Source organism: Lissotriton helveticus, chromosome 9, assembly GCF_964261635.1.
Source record: "Lissotriton helveticus chromosome 9, aLisHel1.1, whole genome shotgun sequence".
NCBI classification, from domain to species: Eukaryota; Metazoa; Chordata; class Amphibia; order Caudata; family Salamandridae; genus Lissotriton; species Lissotriton helveticus.
The window spans coordinates 485,093,060-485,106,133 of NC_136070.1; the positions used below are offsets into that span (position 1 = coordinate 485,093,060).

Sequence of the window (13,074 nt, forward strand, 5' to 3'; positions counted from 1 at the left end):
GGCTACTACCCATTTTAAAAACTTTGGGCCTACGTAAATGTCGGCCCGCTCTCCTAGTTCTTCAATTCCTGGAATCAGATCTTCTAGCCTTAAACATAGCCAGGTTCCTAAAATTTGGTATCCGGCATAGAACAAATTTGTAACTTGAGATTGGATGAATTTTAAATTTCTGAAACATGTTTTTAACTGTAATACTCTGAACGAAAAATAATTTTTAAGATACAAAGAAATTACTGTGCTGTTTTTAACAATTAACTTTGTACTGTTTCTGGAAAATGAATTGTTTTTTATTAGATGTGTATACTTTTATGGGTTTTTTTCTAAATGAAACCGAATAAAGTAAACAAATTTGAATTTGACTGCTTTTAATTTCAAATGCAAAGTAAAAATAGATAGGACATAAAACAAAGAGTACCTTCACTTGATCCAATTCTTTTACAATTTTCCATTCTGCATCGGAGATCCTCAGGGAAAGAGAAGACTTTTCTGAAATGATGATGACTGGATCTGCATGTTGTACTAATTGGTCTTCCACTTCGGAAATCCGGAGAATAATTGCTTTTATACTTTCTAGACGGAGACGCAGTTGCTAAAAATAAAACAAATTCAAAAAGGCTTTGACAATCTAGGCATCTTTCTATGCAACTGCTACCACTGCACAACTATTTTTACTGTTATTTTTTCATGTGATGAATTCAGACATATTGGTACAAACAACATTGTTTAATAACAATAAAAAATTATTATCAAATACATTTCCATAGCACTGTTAAGAATCAAACAAAACATAATGGTATATTTCTTTTTTACTCTGACAGACTTAGAGTTAGAGCTTGAAGCTGGAGTAAGCAGACGTAGTGGACAAAGAGTAGTGTGCAGGTATGTATGAATACACATGCCCAATAGGAGCCCAGAGGACTCTAAAAGATGCTGTGGTTGTGCTAGCTCAATGCAGCAGTTTGCTGCACTATACAAACTTTTCCCAGCCGTCGGGGGTACAGAGAAGAACAAGTTATTCACCTTTGGTAACACCTAATCTGGTAGAGAATATATCTAGCAGCAGATTCCTTACCTATTGAATTTCTCCAGGTGTCAGGCTGGATACGGAAGTTTTTTTTGTGAGCAGTACCCCTGCATGCCCGATCAGCTTCGATCAGCTCCGCATCTGTCGTCTGCGCCAGAAGTGATGTTGCAGTACCTGTACAGTCGCCAACCAGGTGCGCTGACATCAGTATATTTTCTCTACTTTCCACGCCGGACTAGCGAACCCATGAAGAACACTGACCACTTGTCTGTCAAAACTAGGGTCCTGAAAGGGGTCATCCCTATCCCTAGAAATCAGTTTGAAAAGTGAGCAGGACGGGTGGGTGGGTAAGGAATCTGCGGCTAGGTATAATCTCTACCAGATAAGGAGTTACCAAAGGTAAGTAACGTGTTGATCTGATAGTAATACCATCCACCGAGGAGGGTCAGCAAACTAATTTCAACCAAGTCCTGCATGATCGAATGGGCAACGTGTCCATCTATGCGGACCTGACTGTCCAGACAGTAATGTTTGGTAAACCATTGACTTGATTAATATTTGTATAGCGCGATGAATGTCCGAAGGCTTCTTGGTGCTAGCGTCTGACATTACAGAACTGGTAAAACAAAACTGAACCATAAACCTTGCAAAGAAGAAGAAAAGAGCCAAATATTTAGATGCTTGCTGAAAATTAACAAATTTGATAGGGATGTTAGTAGCAGTGGCATTTGTTTCCACAACAAAGATATGCCATGAACACAACTCTTGCCATCGCAAGAGGTTTTAATGATCTTAGGAACCTGCATAGTCTTGGCTGTAGCTGATCGTAAACACCTTCTAGGAGAGCACCACAACATTTTTTTATTCCGGTACTCTGGACCTATAACATACAGGGCCTTGTGTGCAACACAGAGTGCTTTAAAAGCAACTCTGTTTTTTTTTTTTATAGGAAGCCAATGAAGCTCCTACAGCCCCTTGGATGCTGAGTCATATTTTCTGATGTTTTTCAGAAGATGGACTGCTGCAAACTGCAGCCCCTGGAGTTTCTTTAGTAAACCTTGCTACATACCCAGGTATACAGCATTGCAGTAATCCATCCGTGATAACACTAAGGAGACAACCACTGTTGTCTGAAGATCAGATGACATGAAAGTGTCTTTAAAAGATTAAAACAGAAAGAAATTAACTGATTCATCTGGCCTGTGAACGTGAGTTTAGAGTAAAAAACTACTCCTAAATTTTTTACTTTGGTGACTGGAGTTAGTAAATAGCCAAGCGTGGACAGCCACCAAGAGGAGTTACAGAATGACAAATTTGACCCAAAGAGGAGTACCTCTGTCTTATCAGAGTTCAGTTTTAAGAATTGGCTATTCATCCAGTTAACAATCACTCTTATACAGTTATTACACCTGAGGGCAGCCTCCTCCATGTTGTTTGTAAAAGAAAAAGTATGTGTGTCATTTGCATAAGATATTGTATTAAAGCCAAAGGATCTGATCAATTCGGCCAGTGGAGACAGCATTGGGGAACGCCTATCCAGCTACGGGTCAGAGTCATGATGACAAGGGGGATGACACCACCGGTGAACTCCGGTGACACTGGGAGCATCGGACTGGCATCAGGGAAGATCCAGGTGGTCCGACCGGTGCCGGTCTGGATCAAGGAATGGATCCCTGAGAGCCCACTGGAGCTGCCAGCACAGAGCTAGATGGGGCCCCCCTGACCACGAGGGGCCAGAAGGCACGTCGGAGGGGTCGGGCCAACAATTATGAGGTGCATGTTCTCAAAGAACTCCTTCAGTTGGGTGGCAGTTGCTCCAGGTCCCGGAAAGTCGGGTAGACGCAGAGTTGCTGGGATTGGAGCCTAGAATGCTGATGCTCCCTCGTCGCGTCAGCCAACGGACAAGGAGAAGTTGAATAACGCTGCATCATTTTCTTTTTTGTGTGCCTCAACTTACCCGAATGTACCAAGGACTTCGAATAGAACGATGTAGACTTCGGGCTCTGTGACCGGTCCCGGGACCTTCTACTCGACCCGGTCCTTGACTTGCGTGTAGTCACATGCCGGGCCGCCATGAGCTTTAGAGACCACTCCCTCAAAGCCTTTGTGTGAATCATCCGGCAATTGGAGCATGACATCGAGTCATGGTCGCGCTACAAACACCACAGACAGATGAGGTGCGGGTCCGTCACCAACATCGGTGGGTGACAGGCTCCACTGGGCTTGAATCCCATCTTGTACAATGACTGCCTCGACACTCCAGGCAGTAAAACCTGAAAAACTATTGACAAAACATCAAAAAGAATTCAATCAAAAACTAACTGAGGTGTGGCTCTTCTCTCGGATCAGTGCTGGCTGGCACAGAAAGAAAAGAGCTAATGTTAGCACACCTGGGTGGTGCCTATGTAGCTACTTCAATGTCACTGCGATCAATGCCACCTACCAGCGCATAGGAGTACTGCTCACCCGCAAAACAATTCCGGAACTAGTCTGGTGCCTGAGGCAATTCTAAAGGTAAGGAATCTGTTGCTAGAAGTCTCGATAAGAAGGTGTGATTCGATTTTATGTGTCCATGGCTTCCCGGAACCCCATTACAGGAATGACAGTGGCAGTGGGGTACATAGCCCAAATTGCCTGGGAAGTGCTGAAGGAACCAACAGACGAACCGAGAGGCAATGCCCAGAAGGTGAGGCATTTGTAAAGAGCGGTGTGCTGGATATACTTGAAGGCTGAAAGGGGATTTACTAGGAGAAACTTGGTGGTTGAGACTGGCACTGTTTCTTCTACCCATCGTTATCCTCCTAAGGACTGCGCTTGGCTGTACCTAATTTGTGTGTGGGAGGAAGAAAGGTAGTAAAGGGGGTATCTTAAAGTTTTTGGGTGTCTTAATTATATTATATTATTTTTTAAAAGTTCCTAAAAGGAAGGTTAAAGTTAAGGATGGGGCCAGATGTGCTTGTTCCCCTGGTTGATGTTAGACCATTAGCCGATGATCCTCACACTTTTCTCCTGGCTTGGGAAGCTCAGCTGGTTGGAAAATGTGGGAAAAGATGAGGGCTAGTTTGTAGCTTGTCTGCATGGTTGGTGCATCTGTAAAAACCTGCTCCAGTGAAGACAACGCTAGTGTCGTTTGAGGTTTGACCAAACTTTGGATAAAAATTTAAAGTACACTGGTTTTTATGTGAATGATTCAATCTACAAGGTTTATGTTCTTTAATCCAATTTTAATATTCAACTGTCACAAAATCTAATGTGCCAGAATTAAATTACTCACAAAAGAACTTTGTGATTGGAAAATTACTTATGAAACTCCCTTTTGTTTCACAAACTTATGCAAACAGCATTCTAATCCTAAATGAGGGACAACAAATGCTACTAGATGCAGATATATACTTCAATGTAATGTATGCTATTGAAATTCAAACAAACAAAATAGCATCTTTGATTTACTTTACAGTTGATCACTATGCTGGAAATGATATCACTTTAAGTCCAATAAGATCTGGTAAACAACTTAGGAGTGGAGAATTTGCTAGAGGGAATGAAAAATACATTTATTGATTATTATCAACCTGGATTAAAAAGCTGTGGAACTGAATTTACTGAAATTTGTCCTATACTTTATTCACAAATCAGTTACGATTTTGTGCCAGTAAGCACCAGGTTTATGAATACCAATTCAGCCTTCCAGATGTGCAAGGTACAGATGTATTGATTTTAATCAATGCAATGCATACTTGCAGAAATCAGAATTAGGTAGAGAAATTTGAAGGTGGGAGCTGGAATACAAAAAGATGCATAATGGCTCTCCTGAGAAAAATATAACACAAGGGCTATTTAGATGAGGTTTGACTTTAAATCATCTCTTTCTCAGCTCTATTTAGAAAATTCCCCCAACTTTGGTAAACACATTTAGGGGTAATTTAGTCTACTGCAAGCAGCGAAACAGCCAGTTATGTCCCTGTCTGTCTTGCAGAGATCTGTGATGAAAGACCTAATTTTACAGGGATTCTGAAGCTATTTGATAAGTGCACAAATGCTTTCACAGTCATTATCCCTTGAGCGAAGATGGGAAAGATACAAATCCTCTGTAACACATGTATGCATATCTATATGGGATGTGTTCTGGCCCTTTGTGCTCTTTAATTTCTACAGAGCTTATATGTTAATAACTAGTATTTCCCCTATACTGGGTCGCTTTTATAAACCTATACTTTAATACGCGGATGACACAGTAGTTTTGGATCGTACCTGATAGAACTTCAATGTTTCCTTCAGGCCCTACACGCTTATAATCATGCTAACAACCTTAAGTTAAATGTTGAGAAAACAAAGATAGTAGTATTTGGAAAAATGTGCAAACATTAACCTCATAATATAGTAATAAACATTATTAAACAAACCCCCAGATATCAGTACCTGGAAGTCTGGCTAAATCCAACTTTGGATCACTTTTACCATCTTAAAGCCCAGAATCTCAAAGCGCTTTAACTCCAATTTCAAATAAGGAGGCTGTAACATAACTACATAGCCCAGGAGCAGCTATAATTTTTCAAATCTTCAAGACCAAACTAATTCCACAGTGACATATGGCACATTCACTTTTGGTATAAAACTACACGTCAGTCTAGAAGTACTGAGTCTCATTGTATGTTTCATATACAGCCTTCTAAATTCCTGCCCAGTTAGTCAAGTCAGACTTGGTTTTGGCATCTAAATATAGATCATATTTTGAATTGGCAATTCATAAATGACTAAAATTGCCTGCGTTCCTCTGAAGTCAGACCCCTTAAAGTTACAATCTGGAAGGAAATGGTAAACAATTCAATGCAAAAGACTACTGTGACTGTTCTTTAACTGTATTGGTATTCGTCCATTGAAGAAGCCCTAATTAAATGCTTCAAGGGCAAGGAACAACAATTGATGTCTAGACTAGTCAAATGTCTTGCGCTAATGATATTTTAATTAAACCAAAAAAAAAACAACTGAGTAAAATTAAACCTGTGAGTTTGATAAAAATAGCTTTTTTGTAGTCTGCAAAAAAATGCAAGAACCTCAATCTTGAAAGCAAACCATAACACAACCTTTCTGAGAAGTTCCATATTAAGATTTTATATATACAATATCAGGGCATCCTTACAGATGGTATATTTATGACTATTTTTTATTTTGAAGTAGACTGATTTTAATGCGCTTTATCTTAATATAGATGATATTTTTTAAATACTTGCGATGGTCTTTATAAACATCTATAAATATTGTCTCAGTTATAGATCTAAGTTGTATGGTATTTCTATAGAACAAACCTAGCAAAACGGCAGAGGAGAGATGTACAATGTCAAAGGTCAAAGAAGTGACAGGAGAGGTAATTTAGTGTTCTTTAAAGATGTGCATCTTCAACTATATTCTAAATTGGAGAAGCTGTGGGGCTGACTTGATGGACATGAGGATGTTGTTTCAGATCATGGGTGCATTGCTGCCTTACATTTTCATTTTTACACTTCCTAGTCTGAATTCTTATGGTGTCCTGGTTGCGGGTGTGCTGAGAATTACCAGTCATGATAAGTTTGTCTACAAGATAAAAGGAACGCTGGTTGTGATGCCTTTGTAAATAATGCAGCTGATTTTGTAGATCGTATAGGCCAGCAAAGGAAGCCATTGGCGTTCCATCTGGATGGGGGTGATGCGATCATATTTGTTCAGACCCTGGATGCGACGTGCTGCAGTATGTATGATGCCCTTAGAGAGTACCACTGTGGAGTCTGGGAGGCCAAGGAGCTGTGAGCTATCATCTCCTCCAGATGTGAGAATACCAGGGCTTGAACTGCAGTTCTGAATTTACTTGCTGGGAAGAAATGGCTTCACTTTCTTTAAAATACTATTTTATGATAAGGGAAACAGGTATTAGAAACAGCAGATGCTTGCTGATTCAAGCAAACATTAAAATCAATGTGAAAACCAAGACTACTGTGGAATGGAATTCAGATCTATGGGCCAAAGCTGAATATCCCCGTAGAAAAACTGATTTGGAATAAGCTGGTTTCAACCATTCATGCACTTCTTTACATGCTGAGGGTAAGTGGTTGGCTGAAGCCAGATCCCTTCCTTGCAAATGGTGGAGGAACTGGGTGTCATAAACATATATGTCAAATGTCAGCTTAAACTGCTACAAAATAGGTAAGTATTGTCTAGAACCAAAAACGATTATCTCAGGAAAGAATATACAGGTAAAGAAAAGGGACCAGAAGATCCTTTCTGAAGATAAGAACCATGTAAACAGCTTTTCCATTTAATAAAGTAACCTGGCAAATTACGTCCTCTTTTTCCATTGTTGAACCCCAACAGAACTTCAACTCTAGCACTGTGTCGCACAATAAATTTGCTAAGCCTTCCCAAGTGGTCTCTTCTGCCTTGCAATGTCGCAGCAAAATCCAATGAATACAACAGGGAGAGCGCTGACCAGAAAGAACCATCTCAAACCTTTCCATTGTTACTTATAGGTTGGTGAGTTCCATATCTGACACATGGTACCTTTTCTTTCAACAGAATGAGAAGGTTGCTGTCGTTTTCTACTAGAAGTATCTTGACTTCATTTGGTCACCACCAAGTCTCAGGAGTTCCAACTCCAACTGACGGTCAGAGGCTTTTCTAGAGTGGTCTCCAAGAACTCACTTCCAACACCCTATGCAGCTCGTGATGACACCACCCGCGGAAGGCAGTTGGGATATAACCGGCATAAACTATACCAATGGAATCGGCAGGAGAAGTGACAGGGACTCTAATTCTGTCAGCGGCTGATGAAAGTCTTCACCTGGTACCATAGTCTTCTAACTATACATCACTATTACTCACATGCCCCCTAAAATTACAATAGATGTTGCTAAGTTACTGGCTTTGTAACTCGAGCACCTGCCACCTAATCCCTGTTTTTATATATTTTGACAAAAACATCGTCTGAGCAAATCACCATCTCACTGTGCAACAGACTGTGACTCTACATAAAATAAATATTCAATACATCACCTTACCCAGTGTATTGTTCCTATTACATTTTAATGAAATTCAGTCCAAATCAGTCCCCACACTAGGGTTGTACTTCCAGAATTGTGTGTTTGAGTAGTTCCTGATAGTCTTCAATATAATGTTTATTGCTGCTTCTTGCACCTAGGTCTGCTCTATTCCAAACACCTAAAAGGCTGCATGGGCAGGGCACAGAAACACAATCACATTTTGAACACTTTGCTATATGATTCTGTATCTAAGCGTATTTGATCTTTAAAATCAAAGCCATATGTAGACAGATGTGTTAAAATTAAGGGGCTTGACTGTCTCAATAATAACCTGCTAATTGTTTCTACACAGAAAGCCTTCTTATCACATATTACCAATAACACAGTTACAAATCAGACCAGTATAATGCAGGCCTTGCCTAAAGTTAAATAAATTTAGCAACCAAGTTCTTTTTAACAATAGCAGCAATACTTGCCAATGGCATTAGCATAGACATCCAAGGGATGCATTATCACACTGCCTCCTCAGATAACGGATTTTGTAAAGCCCAAATTCTCAGTTCAAGCTTGTACCTTGCCACTTTAGAATCATGTCACAGTAACTAATGTAATGATGTTATAGAGGGTTGATTGCCATATCTTATTTCATATCAATTCTCAGGTTCACCTTCTGGACAGACTTTGGAGTGCATCATCTAGGTTGCTTCTTAACTGTAATGATTTTGATTTAGTTTTCTCGTTAAGGTGTTTCCTCCATAAATCTCAGCTACATGAATGTACAGATCAAGGTCAAGACTCTCTACAACAGGCATTCTGCTGAATATGTCTCTAGGCCATCAATCCATAATCAAACTTTGGTGATAATATACAATATTGCCCCTTAACACCACAACAACTTCTTTGTGCAAAAACAGAAATAAAGAGCAAGCAGCAGTTGGGCCTGGTGAATCTGTGACAACATACTCTGGAAAAAAGACTTGGCACTTAATCCTGTGAAGCTGGAAAATACAATCTCCTAGGAAGACAACCACATTTTCATTCAGTACCATGATAAAGTTACCCTTTGTACATAACACACACAGCGGGCAGACCTTTGGGGTGACATATGGTGGCCCCCTGAGCTGGGTGTGACCCCCATTCCTGTCCTGGAGCTGAAAAACCTGAGGGTATGGCTGGATCCTGCCCTTAGCTTTTCTGGACACAATAAAAAAGTGGCGGCCATCTGCTTTGGCATTCTGCGAGGCTTAAGACCAATTCTGAGGTTTTTTGATCCTTCCACCAGGCAGCTGGTTATACAGGCCTCCATTTTATCTCGGCTTGATTATGCCAGCTCGCTCCTATTGGGAGCCAATCAGGCAGAGATCACTCGGTTGCAATGTGTCCAGAACGCCGCAGCCAGAGCCCTGGTGGGCTTACCTAGATTCTGTTCTGCAGATAGTACCATCCGTTCGCTACACTGGTTGCGTGTGGCACAGAGGATCCACTTTAAGACCTTGTGCTTTCTTTTAAGATCCTCAAACTGGCCTCCCCCCAGAATCTTCGGAATCTCTTGGTGCCCTATGTCCCTGCCCGAAACTTGAGATCCTTAGGACAGAATCTGTTAACTGTCTCTCGATTCAGGCTATGTAGAGCCGTCGGTCGGTCCTTTAGGGTACTGGCCGCAAAATTGTGGAACTCCCTTCCGCTCCATATCCGTGAAATAGATGATCTCCTGAAGTTCAGGAGGGCTATTAAAACCCATCTTTTTTCTCATTTAGTCTAGCCTTCTTGTAGTGAATTCTTTTTCCGTAGCTGCGGTGTTGTGTTTGTTACTCTTGGAAGCGCCGGGACGCCCCTTAGCTGGGGCAGCAGTGCGCTATAAAAGTGCTTGTAACATAACATAACATAACATAACATATTATACACAATACAATATAAAGTCAGTCTAAGAAAGACGTCTTGTTCTGGACGTGTTAGACGGGAAATGGAAAATGGAAGGTTGTGAAAAGTTCCAAAGTGAGCCATATGATGGCTTGCTACATTCATATAAGATCTGAATTCTAAATGCAATTGTGTCAGATATATAAAGCAATCTTGGAGATTCTCAATATTGTTCTTGTACGCATGTGGGCAGAACACACCATGATTTGCTTTTTGTACTGATGTAGAGTTTTTGTAAACATAAATGGTAATACCCCTTATAAGACCATCATTGCATTTGGTATACATAGCACAACATTTGAACATGGAGATGGTCACCCTCACAGTGCAAAAATGCAATAAAGTATCGGACGAAGCAAGTGCTAATACTGCAGGCTGCAGATGGTGAAATACACAGCTCTAATCATCTACATGTCACAGTGGCACTTCATACCAAGCTGTATTACAAACCGATGTTGTGGTTGTGAGCAAAATATGTTGTGCATTTCAGTTGCAATTCCAATTAATGCACCCAGCAACTGCCAGCTTTTTGAAGGTGGCAAGCTGTCATGGTATCACAGTAATTTTCAAGTAATTGTCAGGGCTCAATTAATGTCATTTTCTGCTTATGCATTCCCGCATCTGAAATGACTTCTTGTGGAATGTATGCAACACGTATAAATATGCAGATGTGGGATATCTATACTGACCACTTCACTGTAAACGAGAGACCTTGAGAGCCTAAGTGTCACTCATGTTCCTAGAAATAGCCTTTAATTCTGAGAAGGATCACAGCAGTTGTTTTTAGCTGCATGATAGCTAAGGATAATCTATCAAAAAAACTGCTTACCTTGATAAAAGGTGAGCTTGATGCATGTTAGAAGGTAGAATTAATTACAGGGACAAGAATGCCACATTTTAGCAAACTAACTAGTTAACAAATTAGGAAATGAGATAAAACTTGCATTGAAATCAAGCTTGGGAAGTACCTTGCTGACCTTTCACGACCTCATTAAGTAATCAGATCCGCTGCGGGTCTATTTCCAGTGTGCCGGAGGGATTTGCTTAAGCCAATTTACTCGCCATGTCTCAGGCTTCAGAGAGCTCTTTCTTGCATGACGTGCACTTGCTGACTGACTGATCGAATCCAGAGGCTAGGTGCCTCTTTAAGAGTACATGGGGAAGGAGAGAATGCAGCATTATGCTAATTCACTGTGAATGGGTAGAAAAGAGTAACCTAGCCAAATCTCATTGCACAGAATAATATTAAATCATATTAAACCATAATCACCAACCACATCTTGTGTGAGTGGAGCATTCCATATCCTTATTAGGTTGTATGACTATTAATGTATTGCACTACCCCGACAAGGCTTTGAAGCACTTTATAGTGGGTAGCAAGCTACTCCCTAGCCTAAAGTTAGTGATTAATCCAGAGGTTATTCATTATTGCTGTAGATGAGTTGGCTATTGGGTTAGTCTTTTGGTGCAAGAAAACAAAGCAATGTCTCCTATTTTCGACTGGTGACATTTTAAGTTAATAGGAGTTAGGTGTAATTATTAGAGTGAGTAATTGAAGTGGAAAAAATGCTGACCTGCAACAATATTGCTTCCAATACATCACCAACCCCTACATTGTCATGGTAAGAATATCATTACTATTTAGACATCTACATCACCTACTTAACCCAATTATTGTGTTCAATCTATTATACTTACCTTGCTGGTGGTTAGTTGATACAATATTAATTTTGTGTGATATAATTCTTGTGCTATAATTACTATTTAGTACTTATTTGTTAATTTCAGTAGGAATTTTAGTAAATGCCAACAAGTTGTTGTGCTAGTCATCTGATTAGTGTCTTGGCATCTTTCCTATGAGATGGTGAGTAAATTGTGGTTACACATTTGGGAAGCGGTGCAGAGCATGGACATCTAGATAAGCCACACAGTGACATCTTTCCTTTTGCACTTCCCATGCTATCATGGAAATGGCAAGGCCAAAAAAATAGTGGTCTCTCTGCAGGGAATTGCATTTAATCTGAGGTACAATAGATGTTCATCTCTGCCACCTATTCCAAAGAGAAGGAAATGAAAGCTGCCACTTCCTCCCTGTTCTCTCTTGTACTGCACTGACAAAACTAGCAACAGGCAGGCGGTTAGACTTCCCTATTGTGCCAATTTTTTTTTATAAATTGTCCATGTAATATAAGGAAAGAAATCTCTTGAGAATCTGTGGAGTACATACTGAGGCACAAGATTTCTCAAGTGCTATTTGTTGCATATGCCACGTCAAAAAATAATCTACTGGGCAATATTAAACAAAAGACCAAATGAGAGAGTGAAGGGGGAGGAACTGATAAATAATAAAAGGCACATATATGTTCACAAATTCATTTAAAGTAGATTAATAGTTACTATTACTTAATCAGTGTATCCTGGAGAGCTACACACCGGTGATGCACCCTATTTCATCAATTTTGGATCATGACCTCTTCATGGATCACTTTGCCTCAACAATCCTCGTGTCCAGGATTGCCCTCAAGCAGTTTTAGTTGCCAGAGAAAGGATAGTGGGTATGGACAGGGATGATAGATCACCTCCTGTGCTTGCACCACTTCTCTAGGGTCTCAACCAGGTGAGGAGAGGAAAAGACCAGGGAGGGAGCCAAGTTCACAAATAACTTTACAAAAAGGGAAAAACAATTTTGTTTTTCACTAGCGTAATGTAACTGCAGTGATAAACCAATTTTGAAATCTGATAATCCACCACTGGAAGCCATACATAGCAAATTATATTAAAATGACTTATAATATAGTTTTCTTACTACACATGGGTTTTGAAGTAGAACTCAAATGTTTTAGGAAAAGCATAACAGATCTTCTTTAAGGTATTGCAGTTTGACATTTTATATAAATATAATGTGACTCACCATCAGAAATGTTTTAGTATATGTTATGATGAACACAATTGTAGAGCCCTGGCTCTAAGGATAAATATTTTTTTTAAGTCCTTTTACCAATTAGTACATAAGCAAGTACAAAATTCAGACAGCAAACAAAAATTACAAACTTCATGAGTTCTGGTGAAACATTTTTCTCAAACAGCAGTTAAAGGGCCAGCTAATGGGGGGCAATATGT

The 13,074-nt window shown here is 40.0% G+C and overlaps 1 protein-coding gene across 1 annotated transcript in view; it reads right to left on the minus strand.

Moving 5' to 3' along the window:
* The window catches only part of SYNE2 (spectrin repeat containing nuclear envelope protein 2), a 1,843,566-nt gene that overhangs the window by 310,585 nt on the left and 1,519,907 nt on the right, over nt 1-13,074 (minus strand). The window contains exon 122 of the mRNA XM_078660317.1: nt 416-589. Within this exon, the coding sequence (XP_078516443.1) occupies nt 416-589 (174 nt within the window). The remainder of the gene's footprint in view (nt 1-415; nt 590-13,074) is intronic.